Here is a 19,537-nt window from a genome sequence, read left to right as displayed (position 1 = left end):
ATGTGCTAACTTGGTGGAGTTACCCTTTAAGAGATGGGGATACGAAAAGTACAGAAAATCATGTCACTGACGTGTAGTTATGTAAGCCAAATACAAGGCTGCCAACAGACCATTTGACACATTTTTTTTTTTTTATCTTACTGCTTGGGTGGATTTAATTAAACAGGGCTGCTCAAGCAATGACTCACGCAGACACTGCAGACTAATTATGTAACCACAAATCCTCCCATCTATCCATTATCTGTGACCACTTATCCTTTCCAGGTTTGTGGCTGTGGGTACACCCTGGAACATATTACATACTTGACATCTCCTCCAGGACTACGAACAACACTCTCTGCAGCAAACAGTCTACAAGCCTGTTAACACCTAAGTTAAGTTAAGCTAAGTTAACACCTTAACCACAGGAGCCACTTAACTATCAGGTCAGGTGCCGTGTCAGCTCCAGCTTAAGCCAAAGACTCTGTGATCTTCATTGAAGTGACCTGACAGCCAGATATATGAACAGACCGGGTTGTTCAAGTGTCAAGTGTCCAAGAACAGACAACGGTTTTAAACTCAAGTGTCAAAAGTCTGTGTTGTAACCTCAGATAAGAAACAATGACACAATTTGTGGTTTTCCAGTTCTATGTACTGTGTCATGGCACTGATGTGTTGAAAGGTTACACATCCTTAAATTGTGGATGACAATACAAACAAACCAACATGGTTACAGCAGGGTTTGTCTGCAAACATGCCAAGCCTGTAGTTTGTAGATATGCAATCCGATTGTTCATCTTGGATCTAATGTCATCAAGCTACTGGCTGATGAGAATTCAGGATTTCCAGCAGAGTTGTTTTGGAGAGATGGCCAGATACACTACTGTTCTGTTTTGATCTCCTCTCGTTGGGTAAACAAGATGTACTCACTCAATCATCACTAGCAGTGCTCAGACTTTGAGATCCAGGAATAAGACAGATTAAACTAAAGATCCTTACAGTGTCGTCTGCACTCTGGTCAGATTGAACGTGGGTCACCGAGTGCCACGCCTGATGAAGGCACGATCCTGTCCCTAACCCACTAACTGACAAATAAATGACATTCTTGAAACCACTCAAGACTAAGTTCCTTGGGGAAAGTGTTTATTGTAAAAAACAAGTCAGTAGTTTGCAAATATTATAAATTCACTTACATTTCTCAGGTTCAAGCAGTTATTAAAAAATATAAGATTGTATTGCTAGTACATATAAAAAATTCCAGTGAGAAACAAAGATTCATACATACAATATAAGTTACAACAGTACCTAAATACAGTTTAAATAATAAATATTCTTAGCTTAGTAGTTACTGTGTAACCTCTGAAAGAAGATGTCTGGTATCGGCTAAGTAAGTGAACTTTAGCCAGATATTTCTTTAATGACAGACCATGATTTATTGCATTGCATTATCCCATATTTGTTTCTTGTGGAGGTCAAAACTATCTCCTTTGACCACCATCTCAAATCTGTTCCATCTCAAGTGCAATGTGGCAATTAAAACTGCACCCAACATTGAACAACGTATCTGTGTGTAACTGTAACAAAGGAAAAAAAGTGCTATTTTCCAGAAGTGTATGTGAAAATGAATCAAGGTGCTTATTATTTTAGAAGTTAGACACTGTCTAGCAAAACGTTTTTTTCTCATGGTAATCTCATGAGAGTTGAAAGAAGCGTTGAACCTCAGAGGGTCCCTGCCGGCCTCCATCCTTCCCTAAACACTTGTGTAATTTGTTATCAGTGCACTGGAGTGGTCACAGAGGAAGTTTACACAGGAACTTTACATTTTCCTGACCTCTAATGGACAGAGGAGCTGGACTCAATTTGTGCCCACTATACTACCACACCATTGCAACAACACCACACCTACGAACTGCTGACTGCTCTGCCTTTGTCTCCCTGACCAGAAGCCTTCGTACAACAACTCAATGGTATGTTTTGGTGTTAATGTTACAGTAAATACACAGTCTGAGCCATCCTTACTGTAAAAGGGCTTCCTTCAGATTACATGTTACATCATAATCAGCTCATCCAGACGAACACCATTACGGCCCTTCAGGCCATTCAAACTCTGCTCCACTGCTGACCGGTTGTGCTGCTTCCTCCCATCTGATCAACGTCCTTTTCCTCTTCTGGCTTCTCTTTCAAACACAAAGCTTGCTCCTGCAGACTTGAAACAAACCCTCCTGGCAAAAACAGCAATGTGACCACTCACACAATTAAGGATTTAGGCTCATGGTGGGAGAGTCTCTGTTTGAGCTGTGGTGTTTGGGTGGATTTCCTTCAGTAAAGCCTGCATCCTGGTAAACAAAAGGACAAAGGGCCCTATCTGAGAATCCCCATCAGTGCCACAGCCAGTCCAACATTCATCCATATCTGCGGCACAACAGCTGATGCATCATTAATTCTGACAGGGGTATTGCTTCTGCCATCCGTGATCTGGATCTTTTGCTCTTGAAGCTGATAATTCTTCACCGTTTTGGTATAGTCTTTCTCTTTGGAAACACACTTGTAGCTGCCATAGTTCTCTTGAGCCATGGTGGGGATGAGGTGAAGGCAGTTAGACTGCATTTGCAGACAAGGGCTGCGCTCGTCTCCATGCTCCCAAATGTAGCTAGCGTGGTAAGAGTCTATAGGACAGGACAGATAGAAAGGGACACCCAGGGGGACTGAGTGAACTGTCAGTTCCACTGGTGATGGTGAAATGGTCTCCCGTTTGGTTCGGCGTGTTTGATTGTTTTCTAAAAGAAAAGAAGATAAAATGGAGATGTGACCAAAATGTCTTTAGCCATTAGCAAGTGTGCATTACAAATAAGAGCCTCATCTTTAGTTACCATTAACCGATGACCTGCACACATGTATATCCCCGTTCACGACATCTTGGATACCTTCACTGTGAAAAAAAAAAAAAAAAGACAATCCACACGTTTCATGAAATGCATTTTTTTGTAAAATATGTGTTACTTTGACGCTCCCTGTGATGATCTTTCTAATTTAGAAAAACAAATGACTGCTGTCCAGACTTACGGGACGGTCGGGGTGCATCCAGATTTTGTCCAGGCGCAGTATGGATCCCGGGCCAGAACACAATCTTCACATGAGACGTTGTAATCCTGACACCTCCGGAGGTCGACAGTAGAAATTTTCTCTGAGAAACCCACCACTAACTTTTTCTAAGAATAGGGAGAGAGAAAGATAGAAATGTAATATTAATTCAAACCTGCAATAAAAGATTTTTATGGCCACAAGAGTGCAGCGCAACAACCCGCAAGCATGAAACATTTTTCCCATATAAGACTGTTATAGGGAATGTGCTATTAATTAGCTAGTTAGATGTCTTCCTGGCTCTGTTTTGGTGTCCTCCAACTAAGGAGGGCAATTTCTGGCTCTTCTGCCGGTGAATGCTTCACTAGTTGTTAACTTTGTCTATCTGCAGTTTGGGTGCATTGAAGGTAGGCAAAGGTAGGCGTACAATTTGTTCTTAAGAGGTTTTTTTTGCTGAAATTAGTGGGTTTTGTGGCAGTAAAATGTGGGGGAAGACAGCGGGAAGACTGAACCAAAACAAGCAATAGGTCATCTTTCCAAGCAGCTGATTACGACCCACATTTATATTTATTCTTAGGCAGCGACCTCTTGTGGGCATAGGAATAATGATGGGAGTCATTTTTGGGACATAACGTCTGTCATTTGAACCATTTGATATGAAAAATATTGAGCTACACTATTGCTCAAAAATAGTAAATTGTGAGAAATCAAATTTAACTAATATAAAAAAAAGTTCTCTCACCTAGGAGCAGAGGCTGACAACAAAAACTACAGACAAGACAGCAATGCAGGATTTATAGCATTCAAACTGGCAGTGTACCTTTTTGGAGTCAAGTTTCATTGATTGTATGTTTGACTGGCTGGAGAGCTGCGTCTCAGAGATGATGAAAGGTTTGGACCCAGCCTCCAACACTTTATGGATTTTCCCAGAATCTGTTGGAACAGCAGGTTGGAGACAGTCTCAACAGAGCGTACGGACAATGTGTGATTACAAGCCAGGTCCACAGGGTACGAAATATCAGAATAAAGTAAGACCTTCAATATGTTGAGCAGTGCATGTTTTTCAAACAAGAACATACCAGTGGACAAAAGCAGGATGTTATACAGGCGCTGGTCGGCTGCCTGGACTCGATCCACAGCTATTTTGGTGTAGTTGTTGCTGCTGATGTAAAACGGAGCTTTATAATGCATGGAATGGACCCAGTCAGTCATTTCTGGGTAATCCTTCACCATATTGACAGTGGCCAGAGGCAGGTGTCTGCTGTTTTTCACACACTGAAACACATATGGACACAAGGTTTTGTATGTTGAAAGGCATATTTAAAGTGGTTTGGGGTATGCATGCCCTTTGGAGGATGCTTAAGCAATTAGAACATCGTCAGGTATAGAGAAACTAAAGATCTCCATAGTAGTATATAAGTATATAAATGAGAAACATTTTTCTCAAGCTGTAAGGTGTATAGATGGAGGACGGCTGGATTTCTTTACAAGACATAGCAAGACATCCATGTAAAATGGAAAAGCAGCCATGACTCACTGTGTGTAATGTTTACTGCAACAAGCACAGCTATGTTTGAGGAGCCCCTTCACTTCCCTAACTACTGGCCTGAACCTAAATAGACGTCCCATGAATTGTAATCCACAGATGGAAACACTGAACCATACTTGATGGGTGTAAGCAACACAGACACATTGTTTCCACGTTTCCACCCATTTATGTAACATGTTTTTGTATAAACTTCTTCAGTCCTACTCTGCAACATGTGATATACGGTAATGGACTGACCACAGTGAAAGTGAGTGAATGCGTAAGAAGTCGGGAACAAAAATAAAACCCTGAGAGGAAGTGTTTGTTATCCACACGTCAACACAGAAACAAAACACATTCTTACCGTTCCCGGCCTTGGTGTGGGTATTTTTTCATTGTAGCCCTTGAAGGTTGAGTTCTCAAATATTTCTTCAATCATCCCCACTGAGTAGACGCAGACTGCTGTGGAGTTCCTTTAGGAGAAGTGAGATAACTGAAGTTAGAATAAAAACATTTTTTATCTTTTCATTAATCATTGTTCTAACTGTGTTAGCTGTTATCATTGTGTCCCATTTCCTCATTCCGTTTGCAAAATAATGGTTGATTACAAAACTTATTGGCAAAACTGAGCAAACTTCAAACAGACTTGCCAAACAGTGCACAAAACAGCACATACCACAGTCATGCAACTCCATTAATAACATTTCTTGGAGCCTATCTGACAGCATTAGCGACAACCCCCTCAATAAACTTTCAGTTCAGAGCCAACAACCTTGCCAGTTTTCCAGAATCTTGGTCAAGGTGTTAAAGGGCAGCTCCCTCTGCCAAACAACTTGACCCATGTCAAGGAGGAAAAACTCATGATATCTTCACCTGATCAGGTCCAGGGTTAGCTAGTTGTGTCTCCATAAAAAAAAAAAAAAAAAAAAAAAAAAAACATTCAAAATGCTGAGCTTTCAATTTGAAGTGACTTTTATTGTGTGTCACCCCGTCAGCGTGTTGCTAATTGTGTTGCTTAGTGGACAAAAAAAAAAAAAGGGAAGCGAAAGTATCTAACCAGCTGCTTGTGAAAAGTGCGTAGACTTTTGTCTCATGCCAGTCATCGTCTTGCACCACATAGACGTCCTGGAGACGGTTGAAATAGAGTGACTCGTCTGGAAACCCGCAGACAAGCCGGGCCTTAAGGAAAGATGTCCACATGTTCTGGAAGAATCTTTTTGATCCACCTTCATCCACCTGCAAAATGATATCAACAGATTACACCAGGAAGACACTCTTTCTGTGTTTTCCTTGCAGCTGAAATTCATCCGCTGAGGGTTACTCGATAGGACTCTAATTACACAAACCATGAGATTCTGAAACAAAGACACCTAACCGCGTCGTTGGCAGGCCTTGTTGTCTCAGATGTCAAATAACACTCATTGGAAAGACTCCATTTCCCCGGAATGACAGCATGAAGCCCGATTTGTTGGTACAGATGGTGGAAAGAGACCAGCCCGTAGCAGATGGTTACATTACTACATAAATCGTGTTGGAAACATCTATCATGCCTCGGTCACATTCACAGAACAACAGGTTTTCATTCTACCTACTACATTTTTAATCCCCCGTTGTTTTTTTAAGCACCAGGCAAGTAAATAATGAATCTCTCATCCTGTCACATCAACCATGACGACAGCCTTTTCCCACAACATCACAACCTTCTCTATTGAAAACTGTAAATAGTGGCCCGACCTTCATCATTGTTCCATAACAAATATGAAAGTCAACATCAGAAGATACTGGGTTAGCAGGTGGTGCCCTTTCATTTCCTTTGTCTGGCAAATTCAGGAGATCAAACACTCCCACTGAATATGATTCAAGATTCAGCTCTAGTGAAGCGTCCCTTTCTTCTGTTTCTGTTTATTCTAATGAAAAGTGGAAGAGGAAATGAAATGTGTGGCAGAATATCACACAAAATCTACTGAATGTGTGTAATGTGATCTAATGAAAGCAAGTGAAAATTGTTTGTGCTCATGTTTGAAGCTGACAAAAAATAATCTCACTTCAAGGTCCATTTAGTAGATCCTCTGGTGATTTTGATAATATTACATGACATTTATCGGCAGATGGAAATAACAACGTCTACATTTCCATGACCACTGGGACAACTCCAACTCCCAGTGAAGATCACTGGATATGACTGACAGCTCTAGAACAGCTACTGACTGGATTTTGGAGGATATATATATATATATATATATATATATATATATATATATATATATATATATATATATATATATATAGATAGATAGATAGATAGATAGATAGATAGATAGATAGATAGATAGATAGATAGATAGATAGATAGATAGATAGATAGATAGATATAGATATACAGTAGATATAGATATAGATATAGATAGATATAGATATAGATATATAGATATAGATATATAGATATCTATATCTATATCTATATATTTCATCGCTCATCATCATCCAACCAGACCAAAGCATGTTGAACTAAACAGGTGGATCACATAACCAATATTGACATTATACTCACCATTTCATATTGAGATACTGGTCCTGGTTTTACTTTATATGGCATCATATCCAAACAGGGTGGTACATCCCCCCTGGACTAAACTAAGGAACAGAATGAGTCATTGTCTGACTCATGCAGTACCGTCATCCCTCAGCTACACCCCATCAACAAGCTAAAACTACTATAATAAAGCAATAGAACCTCTCCAAAACAAGCTGCCATCTGTTCATATAATTTAGAATCAGTATGAGTGCCGTCCACCATCCATGTTACTTTAACAAGATTTGGATGGCTATTACCTTGATCACTAAAGCTTATCTGAAGAGGGTTGTGGGGGAGTTTACTGTTGCAGTCTGGTGAGATTAGATCCTCACTGACGTACGTGTCCTCAGGTGTGCAGCGTACCTTACAGACTCTGGCAACCCTCGATATCCAGGGGTCAGCTTCCGGGTTTTGATCCGAGTTCTTCTCTCGGAAGAAGATGTAGATTTTCTCGTTGTCGGGGTCCTCCTTTCGCTCCACCCAGGAGGCAGATATGAACGTGGGCTCTGTGAGGGAAGGACGTGTTTGCTTAGTGCTCCACTGTTTACAGTACAATGTGGTGCTAGCAGAAAACGGATAATGGATAAAGGTTGGTATGCGAGAGCAAAACAAAAATGCCAAGCAGTGGGCCAATACTTAAACAGGTGCATACTTTCAATGTCAGATAAGATAAAATAATCCACGCTGAGTTTTTTCTTTAAAATTGCATGTTTTTTTCTTGTTTTTTTCGCATTTAATTAGGTGTGTTGTCACATGACAATACCATCAGGACAGTGAAGTAGCCGTCATGCATTATGAATCACCTTCTGTCATCTACCCACCTGAAACCCAGTTGTCATACATCCAGACATGAGTTCTGCTGCCAGCTTTCCTTCTGAACTGCAACGAACTTCCATCAGAATCTAAAGGTGCTGCAGAATATAGATCCCCCTCTAAAAATACCAGAAGAGAGACGCCAACGTGAAAAAAAAATGAGCAAAGCCGCTTTTATTATTTAACATATTTATGTGAAAATGCACTGGCACGCCAGCTCCGCTGTCACACATGACTTGATGCGGTTACGTAAGCCTGCAGCCCCCAGAGTCACATTTTTAAACCTTCAAAAATAGTAGCTGGCTGTGCAGGAGGCTGTGATTAACATACCTACTGTGAGAGATATGGAGTTCTGTGTGTACACGAACGGAGAGATGCCCGTTCCTTCATAGCTCTTCATTATTTCATGCGACTGATTGTTCACCGAGGAGAACTGCAGAAGAACAGAAGGTCGGCGGAACATTATGATAATTAGTTGTAGGCAGCGGCGGTGGAAAAAGAACAAACCATGAACAGCCATCTGAAATTACAGACGGGAAGCTACTTAAAGTGTAATCAGAGCCACCAGACAGCGGCACACTTTAATCAGCTTTGCCCTGCTGAAGTAAAATTACCCCACCGCAACACCTGAAGTATGTCACACAGATGTGACATTAAGTGCAACACATTATCCAGTGATTGATGCAAAAAAAAAAAAAAAACACTCACAAGCTTCCAGCACTGTGGTTTGTGCCCGTTTGTGCCGCAGACAAACAGGCTGTCCTGAAACTTCTCAATGACAGTGATGACATTCTCACAGGGGCCCTGCAACACAGAGCCTGTTATCACACACATACACACACCACTTAGATATATTTCATTTTTAAACTTCTTGAGAAGCTATTGCTGATCACACGAGTCACCCTTAGCTAGTTACTAACCTCTTCACACTGCCGCTGCCCTGTTGCATTCAGGGGAAATTTCTGGAGGAGACATACAGTTGACATAATTAAGTTTCCCCTTGAGATTTTACTTAAGACATGAATGGAACAAATACCCCAGCCATTTCAAACAGACCTTATCTCTCAAAAACAAATAAAGAATGCTGCACTTGAAGCCCAAAAAACCTGATGTGTTTCTGTTGGTTGCACAATGTTTGTTACATGTTTGGAACAGCTGGATGAGAGACAAACATGATAAATCTGAAAACCCCTCTCACGTTTTTTTCTTTCTTGAGTGAGTGAAATCTACTTCACTCAGCATGAGGTCTTCTGCTCCAGTGGCTTCAGCTGCTCATATCCATTAGTAGGATGAAGATCTACGTCCATCTTATGGTCAAGACTGAGGCCACAGTGACTCATCCCCTCTTGAGATTTACAATGAATACTTTTTTTTCCTGGATCATTCTAGAGAGTTTGACTTGTCATCAGGGTAGTTCAGGTGCTGCAGTTTATCAGCAGCACCCACTCACAAGAAGCTGTTGCATATCAGCTGGCCTTAAGGGGTCTGCTCTGACACTGAGTGCTGCCAGACACACACATCGTGCCAAAAAAAGGTCTGTCACAGCCATCTGCTGTACAGTTCAGCATGTAATTATGACCCCAGCTGCAAACTCTACTGTCACCCTCCAACAGGCTGGGAGCTCATGAATAAACCATTAAAACAACTCGTTGAAATGGTGAGTGGGGTAACAATAATACAATAAAATGATTAAAAAAAAAAAATGTCCAGAGTCCAGAAAACACCCACCTCTATGACATGAAAGTCATCCACATCAAGTTTTAACACAAAGTCAGTCCCTCCAACGTACATCTCCTCAGAGTCTTCATGATACAAGAAGACGCTGTGGTTCTGACGGACTTGGTATTCAAAGCCACCATTGATGATATCTGGAAGGGGGGAGAAAGATGAATCACATTATCATATTTTAATCCTGGGAGGATATGAATGAAGTGAACCCTGTGAGTGTCTGCATTGTGCACTGACGTGACAACAGTGGAGTTAGAACTGAACTAGATATTAGCGGGCTTTAAAAAAAAAAAAAAAAAAAAAAAAAAGGATTTGCAGACAGGATTAACTCTTTGAGTGATGGGCTTTGAAACGCCTGACCGAATTCCCGACACTGAACGCAACCTCGACCGTTAGAGAATAATTTGAACTGAGTCATTAAAAACGTGAAGGAGTGGCACGTGCACGGTACCTTTGCTGAGAACTCTGGGGTCTTCTTTGGATCCGAGGGTCGGCGTGTCCTTCAGTCCGGCGCTGAGAAGAGGTAGAAAATCCACAACGAGCCAAATATGAATGAACACAAACCGCTTCATGTTGCGCATTATTCAGTTTGCCAACATGTCTGATGATTCTGCACGTGTGAGGTCCTCCTCGGTCCAACTCTACTGGCGGTCTGGAAGCGCCCGTGCCGGATTCAGGGTCTTATATAGACTCCTCCCGCTCGAAAGTCCTCTCTCTATATATGTACACTATATTACCAAAAGTATTCGCTCACCCATTCAAATGATCAGAATCAGGTGTTCTAATCACTTGGCCTGGCCCCAGGTGTATAAATTCAAGCACTCAGGCATGCAGACTGTGAAACAAGACATTTGTGAAAGAATGGGCCGCTCTCAGGAGCTCAGTGAATTCCAGCGTGGAACTGTCATAGGATGCCACTTGTGCAACAAATCCAGTCGTGAAATTTCCTCGCTCCTAAATATTCCACAGTCAACTGTCAGCTCTATTATAACAAAATGGAAGCGTTTGGGAACAACAGCAACTCAGCCACGAAGTGGTAGGCCACGTAAAGTGACGGAGAGGGGTCAGCGGATGCTGAAGCGCATAGTGCAAAGAGGTCGCCGACTTTCTGCACAGTCAATTGCTAGAGAGCTACAAACTTCATGTGACCTTCAGATTAGCCCAAGTACAGTACGCAGAGAGCTTCATGGAATGGGTTTCCATGGCCGAGCAGCTGCAGCCAAGCCACACATCACCAAGTGCAATGCAAGGCGTCGGATGCAATGGTGTAAAGCACGCCGTCACTGGCCTCTAGAGCAGTGGAGACGCGTTCTCTGGAGTGATGAATCACGCTTTTCCATCTGGCAATCTGATGGACGAGTCTGGGTTTGGAGGTTGCCAGGAGAACGGTACATTTCAGATTGCATTGTGCCAACTGTGAAATTTGGTGGAGGAGGAATTATGGTATGGGGTTGTTTTTCAGGAGCTGGGCTTGGCCCCTTAGTTCCAGTGAAAGGAACATTGAATGCTTCAGGATACCAAAACATTTTGGACAATTCCATGCTCCCAACCTTGTGGGAACAGTTTGGAGCGGGCCCCTTCCTCTTCCAACATGACTGTGCACCAGTGCACAAAGCAAGGTCCATAAAGACGTGGATGACAGAGTCTGGTGTGGATGAACTTGACTGGCCTGCACAGAGTCCTGACCTGAACCCGATAGAACACCTTTGGGATGAATTAGAGCGGAGACTGAGAGCCAGGCCTTCTCGACCAACATCAGTGTGTGACCTCACCAATGCGCTTTTGGAAGAATGGTCAAAAATTCCTATAAACACTCTCCTCAACCTTGTGGACAGTCTTCCCAGAAGAGTTGAAGCTGTAATAGCTGCAAAAGGTGGACCGACATCATATTGAATTCTATGAGTTAGGAATGGGATGGCACTTCAGTTCATAGAATGAGTAAAGGCAGGTGAGCGAATACTTTTGGTAATATAGTGTATGTTGAGAGACTGATAGACGATACAGGATAAAATACCCAGCTTATACAAAATGTAGATAATCTTGAAAGATCTCAAAAAGGCGATTTTAAGTTAAAAAGAAAAAAAAAAAAACAATAATCAAAGGTGACGCTGCTTGTGTTATCTACCTGTGGCGCTGACGCAGACGCTCCAGCGCTGTAACTGACGCACCGCTCACTCCCATTCATCATTCTGTCAGTGTTCATATTCCTACCCCCGTGTTTATTGAGTTGAGTTGATGGTCTCTGCGGTGGTCGCCCCCCCCCCCCGCAAGATCGTCAAATTTCATCAAATTTGCAGTCCACTAAACAGAAGGAACGGACTTAAACGTGGGCCGATTTTAAACAGTTGAAGTAGGCGATGGGTATCAAAAGAAAAGCAATCACATAGTAGCCTATGTCTATGTACACAGATACAGTGGACAGGAGTGTGTTTTATTTCGAATATCCTGCAATTGCAATTTGGGGGAGAAGTGAAGATTGCAGGCTGTGTGGAAGGAAACACTACAGCAAGAAACGTGGAAGAAAGGATACAATTTTTAAGAGGTGCTTGTGCCTTTGTATCTTTGTGATTTTAACATAGTTTAAGACAGATCTGTGCTGCTTTTTCTTTGTTTCTGACCATCTGGTGTCAGGCGGGGTGTGGTACTTGGAGACACCCTTGGCTTCACTGTCCAATAGATTTGAAACCCTTTGTGACATTTATCTAATGAGGGCTGCACACCTGATCCGCTCATGTTACCCCTCATGTCTTTGTCCACTTTGACTCTGATGGAGTGTCTATATGTTTGCTTGCACAATTAAAAGCGCCCCCCCCCCCACACACACACACACACACACACACACACACACAGACACACTCCATTCAAATGCAAATCTACAACCACACATCGAAAGGCTAATACATTTTGATGGGACTCGTTAATACCAGTGGACTCATATCTGACTGCTCCCTTGACATAAAGATGAGACGTGGTACAGTTGCAGTCAGTTGCCATCAGGCTCTTCCTGTTCGATCCGACAGAAAGCCCACAGAAGGAGCATTAGCTCTGATGTAAGCAGACAGTAGTCCTAAAGTACTTTTCAAAACATTTTAATGCCCAAACGGCTCTGTGACTTTGAAGCCAGAATCTATTTACTGGACCAGCTGACTCACTGAAACTCACTGAACCGTTTCCAGTCTGACTGATATATTTCCTTTTCCATTTTCCTCTTCCACATTTTTTTTCTGAATAGATATATACAAACATTGGCACACAGTTTGGAAGTGCTTACATGATCTTTTGTTTCCAGCTTTTAAGCAAAGTGGTTCAAGGACAAATTGGTTTAGTTCCAGTACGTATCAGTTCCCATTGCACATTACAAAGAACCTGGTATTATGCTGACATCAGCTTTACTTCCTCTTTACTTGGGGTTCCACTGTTTAATTGTAATAAAGTAGCAAAAATAACCAAAAAATACACTTTTTTTCCTGTAGAAAATAAGTTTTTCATCTGAACTAATCAAATTATGTAGAAGAGCAGTGAAGTGGTAACCTTTTGCTAGAGAAAAGAAAATGTCTCTAGTTTTTGATTATGTAGCTACACGTAAGAAATTTGTTCGTTGTCTTTGCCAAAAAAGTCATTAAGGCTCGAGAAGTCTAACGCTGTGTTAAGTCAAACAGTGAACAAGTTGTAATAAAACTCCAAAACAGAAATCCAAAATGGACTCCCGTGAGATCTGGGAGTGAAAGTGTTGTACTGTCACCAATCACAGATGTGGAAAAACATGCATCTAGTTAATTAGCTTTACTAGTTATCTAGGTAGAATCACATATGATCACACCACCTGGGAGGACACGAAACAGTGCCCGGAACTCTAGCTCAATGCAATTTCGCATTCACTATAATCAGGGGAGTCTGGAATTTCTACAAGGTCTGCATCTTATCTCAACCTCTGAACATCCAAGGTCTTTACACACAAAGCATCCTGTGTCTGGGGGACTCTCAAAGGGCCTCTCAGGTTCATTTCAATGCATAAATTAAACACAGTGTCTGATACATTTCTACTGCACACAGCATATGAAAATCGTTAGTGTTTAACCATGTTTGATTGCTGGATTATTTGTGGCCCCAGACAGAAGTAATGTATCACTGGTGACAATGGTAAATGGTAAATCTGTCTTTGAGTCTGTGTGACTCATAAAATGTTTTTAAAAAGCCCAGGGGAATTATTTTTGAATTAGACTTGCCTTGTGACTAACACGCTGTCCTATTTTGGCCAAAAGAGATGCATTATGAAGATCAAGATGACTTCCTCCTCCTCCATCTTATTTCCTGCAGGTCTGACTACTGCAACGCACGTCATTAAAGTATCAGCAGGTGAAAGATCCAAAAACTGCTTGCTTTTTGAGATCCTCTGGAAGAGCCCTTCTTATGCGAAGTCTACAACAAGTCTTTGTTAGGCAGCAATTCATATCATAGCAGCATCATATAGAAAAATACTATGTAAAAAGATATGCAGCCCATATTGTAAATAGTCCATAATAAATACATTGTGCTAAAAACATTAAAACTTATTGTGTAGTAGCTTTAAATATCATCTTAAGACTCACTCCTATCTCATGGCTTTTGCTGAACTGATTGTTTTTGTTGCAACTATTTGAATATATTTTATCTTGTTTTATATGTTAGGTTTTAGATCTTATTGGCTTTTATTGTGTCTTTTTTATTAAAAAAGAGATTTGAGATTTTTTTATTTTAGTAAAGCACTTGGTAAGTTGTTTTTTTTACAGACTGTATCAATCACCTATTATTATTGTTGTTGTTGTTGTTGTTGTTGTAAATATGTAATGTAATATATTCTCAAACCATAGCATGTATTCAAAATTCAGTAAGTACTAAGGTGCTAAAACAATACAAACTATATTAACTAGAACCAAATAGAACATTAGGATTAATATTATGTACAGTATATCAAACTTTACACTACTCAAAATCATCAGGGAACTCGGGATATTTTAGTGTTTCACTTGATTGTTTATTCTGTGACATGAATTGAATTCTTATTTTTGTGTTCTGTGAATATTTTTGTTCTCTAAAAATAATGCGGCGCATTCCATTTGACTTTTATTGAATATCCATGCACAGGCACGTGTCCCTGATCAGTTTTGAGTAGGGTATATTAAACCATACATAAATACGTGTAAAGTGTAAACAGCAGTTATCGATGATGCAGTGCAACATCAGGACCATCGACCAGCCTGAGCCCCGCCCCGCGCTTCAACTGTCCAATCAGGAAGCAGCAAGGAAGCCGCTTCCTGGTTGGCTTTTCTACTGCTCAGCTGACAGTCAGCCATGGTAAACACTTTTAATAAACGCATTGTTTAACACCATTTTGCTCATTAAGAAGCTAGTTTATCTGTAAAACAACTCAGTCGCTTGATTTATAAATACCTTATGTAACTGTTAACCTCAATAACAGCGGTGTTTAGCTCGGCTTTTAGGTAGCTAGCAGGCTAAGCTAGCTAGTAGCTTGTGGTGATGGATAGCAAACATTAAATGTTAGCCTTAACGTGACACTGTCAACGGACTGACTTTTGTTAGAGCGCAGTAAACAACACGTATGTGATGCCTTGTTTCTTGTAGCGGTTCCGTTTCTGTGGAGATTTGGACTGCCCGGACTGGGTACTTGCCGAAATTAGCACGTTAGCGAAGATTGTGAGTACTGATACATGTCCAACACTTCAACATGTTTATAGTTTTCATACTAATGTGATCGTGTGTGTCTTCTGCCTCACTTATGTAACAGTCGAGTGTCAAAATGAAGCTCCTCTGTGCTCAAGTGCTGAAGGACCTGCTTGGAGAAGGCATCGATGTAAGTTTAACATATGACACACATCACATGCTTCTCATGTTATCCACAGCTGTTACACTGATGCTGTCTTCTTGTTTGTTTGTTTTTTCTTTAGTATGACAAGGTTGCAAAGCTCACTGCGGATGCAAAGTTTGGTAAGTGTACCTCACACCTCAACACCAAAGTATAAACATACTCTATGACAAATAAAGACAAAGATTTTGAAAGTAAAAGCACTAGTTATTAAGAAAGATGGCTACTTTGAACGTGACAATGATTGTTATTACAAATGCTTTTATTTCTTTACATTTTTGTGATAGTCAGGGGAAATGACTTTGAATACTGTTTGAGTAGTTATAGCTTCAGCGATGCATCATGTTGTCTAAAGCCGCATTTTTCGGGTGTAATATCCCCAACCTGCAGAGTAACTAGTGACTGTAGCTGTCACATTGAAGATTCAAGGTGTTAATTGTCACTTCGGTTGTGCTGAACTGCACTTGTGTCAAATTCTTTTGCTACACTACAGAAATAATAATAGTATCTAAGAAACACTAATACTCCTCCTCCTATGAATAAAAATAATGATAATGATGATGATAATAATATACAATAAGAAATAAAGAAAAAAACAGAGTAAACTGAATGATGATATAGGACAGCTTGGATAAAGTGCATGTGTATATATTTATTTATACATGTATGTTCATGTGACACAAATAATATAATTACAGGATGTAAAGGCAACAAGGGTGTATTGTTGTTTGTCCAAAGAGTTTACTAATTGATTAAGTGAATGAAGGTGCAGCAGCGATGGTGGGGGTAAGACATATGATATAGATATATACATACATAAATGCCCTGGAAAAAATACTGCAGTTTGCCTGTGAAATTCTGAGATGGAATAATGTAAGGGAGCATAGAAACCCATTCCAAAGTACAGTAAGTACTTCAAAATCGTTAAGTAAATTTTTTGACTTGATTATCTTCCACTACTGTTACAGTGATCAAATATTATGACACTTAACCTTTAACCAGACATATGACACAAGTTATTTTATCCAAGTTTCAAGCAGGTCGTGTCATGTCCTTAGTCACTCAGTGAAACACTGACAGCCAGCCTAGAAAACATAAATTGAATACAGACAAGTCACAGGTCTTTACCTTCCTAGTCCACATTGGGTCTCAAGTTATTTATTTTCCATCAAGTCAAGACTCAAGTCATCAAAACAGTGACTCGAGTCAACTCAAATTGTAATGACTCAATTCCACATAATTGCCACAAACATGTTCATACATTGATTCTTTGTCATATAAAATGCATTCATGACATTACTCCCATCTTGCAGAGACTGGAGACATCAAAGCTAGCGTGGCGGTGCTCAGCTTCATTTTCTCCAGCGCAGCAAAACATGATGTTGACAGCGAGTCTTTGTCCAGTGAGCTGCAGCAGCTCGGTCTGCCCAAAGGTTAGTCCAAAGTTTGGTTTAAAAGTGATGATTAGGTTGTGTAAACCACTGTCACGTGTACAGGCTGCTTTCAATACTTGTGCCAAGAGCAAGGACAGCCCATTGTTGTTATTGAAGCACAACAAAGGTGGAAAAAAACATTATCTGATTCTAAGTAACTACAGTGTGTCAGTTAAATTCAAAGGATCATGACACAAACAATAGCCTCATTCCCAGAAGAGTACGAGTGCCAAAAATACAGCCCATTATCAATGGAGCTTACTGCATTGTTCATAGTCATTGTCTATTGTCTAATAGTCTGTCTGTTATGTCTTGAAGACATTAAAGCCTGGATGTCTTTGAACTTTTTAAAATTTAATGAAAATAAAACAGAAGTGATGGTGTTCAGTCCCAGTGGCTCTTGTGAACCACTTCCTGTTGACTTGGGCCCCTTGCTGCCTTACAGGAAGCAAACAGTTACAAACCTGGGTTTTAAGATGGACAGTGATTTTAAACTTGACCGGCAAATCGGTGCAATAGTTAAGTCCAGCTTCTTTCACCTTAGGCAGCTGGCAAAGGTGAAGCCCTTCCTTGCACAAAAGCACTTTGAAACAGTAATCCACGCCTTCATTACATCGCGGCTGGATTACTGTAACGCACTTTATCTTGGAGTCAGCCAGTCCTCCCTGGCGCGTCTCCAGTTAGTTCAAAATGCTGCTGCTCGCCTCCTGACTGGAACGCGTAAGAGGGAGCACATTACTCCCATTTTAGCCTCTCTCCACTGGCTGCCTGTGCACTTTAGAGTCCATTTTAAGATTCTTTTATTTGTTTTTAAATCCTTAAATGGTCTCGCCCCGCCTTACCTCTCTGAGCTGCTCCGCCCATACACTCCTGCCCGGTGCCTCAGGTCAGCTGATCAGCTGCTCCTGGAGTTACCAAGGGCCAAACGGAAGCTCAGAGGGGATAGAGCCTTCTCTGTTGCTGGTCCTAAATTGTGGAATGACCTCCCGTTATGTATTAGACAAGCCCCTTCACTGTCCGTTTTTAAAAAACGTCTTAAGACCCATTTTTATTCCTTGGCTTTTAATCCAGCATGAGACTCTGTTTCTGTTTTTGTTTTAATATTATTTTAACATTGTTTTATCGTTTATTATTGTTTTTATATTGTTCTTTGTTTTATATGTCCTATTTTATGTACAGCACTTTGTGTCAGCTGCAGCTGTTTTTAAAGGGCTTTATAAATAAAATTGAGTTGAGTTGAGTTGAGTAAATAAACACATCCCTCAGCTGGCACATTGAAGGGACACAATATGCGTATTATGTAGAGCCAGAAGAGTGCTGATTGGTGGGGTGGGTGGTGTGGTGCAATGTGACTCGTGCATTAGTATAAAACAGTTGCAGTCGGCTCGATGCCAGCTTAAGACGTCATCGTGTTTTTCAGTGTTGTGTGGATATCCACTTTATTTGATAGATGTTAATGATTCAGTTACTTTGTGGGAAGCACTTTTTACTCATATTGATCGGTATTTGCTGCATTAATGTCTCACTTCTGCCAGCAGTGTGTTAAAACACTTTCATGCGATTGTGCACTTTAAATAAATCTAGGCTAACTCTTAATTACACACATCACTCTTGTAGAACACACAACGGGCCTCTGCAAATCATATGAAGACAAGCACTCCGCACTGCAGGACAGACTGAGAGAGACGAGCCTGAGACGTAAGTATTTCTGTCTATTTTGCCCGTTTCCAAGAGGAAGACACGTGTAATTGATGATGAGAGCTGTCTTCTGCGAGGCTGCTGACTGAGCACTGACTGACTGACAGACGGGTGCCATCAATTTCTGCTCCGCAATCAATTTCAGTTGGGCGACTGGACGCTGTGTCCTGGCGGGTCGACTACACTCTGAGCTCCAGTGAACTGAGGGAGGTGAATGAACCGATGATTCAGCTGAAACTGCAGGCGCAAGGAGCATTGCCAGGCTCCACAGAGACGACTGTTGTCTCGGTGTCTGCTGACAAGTTTAGAGTCTTGCTTGCAGGTTAGTTGTTTTCTCACATTTTCATTTCATATAATTTGATCAGCCAGAACGATTTCGTGACAATTCATTACTTCTGTGTGTTTCTGCAGAGCTCAAACAGGCCCAGACTATGATGAATGCACTGCAGTGAAAAGTGGACTATGAAGTCAGACCTCGGTTTGTGATCAAGAGCTGGACACAAACGTCACTGATAGGCTGCCAAAAGTGCCAAACTTGCATCTTGTACAGTTGAACTTTTTGTAAGGTCATGCTGAATGGCTTGTTCTTAATTTGGATCGACTGATACTTTGTATTTTTCTACCACATCAGCTACAATTGGTGGAAATAATGCCAAACTGGGTGATTTGTCACTGAAACAACAACACTGAATGGACCATTTTTGTACAATATTGTATATTAATTCACAAATGAAGATTTATGTTGATAATTTAGTGTTTTACCTGCATAATGCTCATAAAAGAAAACAATAAATTGTGAGACACTGAGACGATTGTGTCCTTTGCTGTTTCCGCCACGC

General features: G+C 40.9%; 2 protein-coding genes across 2 annotated transcripts; one reads left to right on the top strand and one right to left on the bottom strand.

Annotated features, from left to right (window-relative positions):
- Positions 1 to 1,094: 1,094 nt before the first annotated feature.
- On the bottom strand, positions 1,095 to 10,403 carry sema7a (semaphorin 7A). The gene is made up of 14 exons (XM_037106550.1): positions 10,156 to 10,403; positions 9,705 to 9,844; positions 8,897 to 8,938; positions 8,685 to 8,780; positions 8,307 to 8,409; positions 7,985 to 8,095; positions 7,527 to 7,669; positions 5,646 to 5,824; positions 4,953 to 5,061; positions 4,140 to 4,335; positions 3,881 to 3,993; positions 3,043 to 3,188; positions 2,850 to 2,908; positions 1,095 to 2,756 (listed from the first exon to the last, which is right to left on the bottom strand). The coding sequence occupies exons 1-14, from the start codon at positions 10,283 to 10,285 to the stop codon at positions 2,341 to 2,343; spliced, it is 1,983 nt and encodes a 660-aa protein (XP_036962445.1). The 5' UTR covers positions 10,286 to 10,403; the 3' UTR covers positions 1,095 to 2,340.
- Positions 10,404 to 14,938: 4,535 nt separating this feature from the next.
- On the top strand, positions 14,939 to 19,505 carry commd4 (COMM domain containing 4). Its single transcript, XM_037106552.1, has 8 exons — positions 14,939 to 15,038; positions 15,327 to 15,398; positions 15,490 to 15,555; positions 15,650 to 15,689; positions 16,881 to 17,000; positions 18,618 to 18,698; positions 18,844 to 19,020; positions 19,110 to 19,505. Exons 1-8 carry the CDS (start codon positions 15,036 to 15,038, stop codon positions 19,148 to 19,150), a joined length of 600 nt encoding a protein of 199 aa, XP_036962447.1. The 5' UTR covers positions 14,939 to 15,035; the 3' UTR covers positions 19,151 to 19,505.
- Positions 19,506 to 19,537: the final 32 nt, after the last annotated feature.

Source organism: Acanthopagrus latus, chromosome 8, assembly GCF_904848185.1.
Source record: "Acanthopagrus latus isolate v.2019 chromosome 8, fAcaLat1.1, whole genome shotgun sequence".
In the NCBI taxonomy this organism is placed as follows: domain Eukaryota; kingdom Metazoa; phylum Chordata; class Actinopteri; order Spariformes; family Sparidae; genus Acanthopagrus; species Acanthopagrus latus.
The sequence above is the reverse complement of the archived record's forward strand: the minus strand, read 5'-3'. Positions and strand labels throughout refer to the sequence as shown.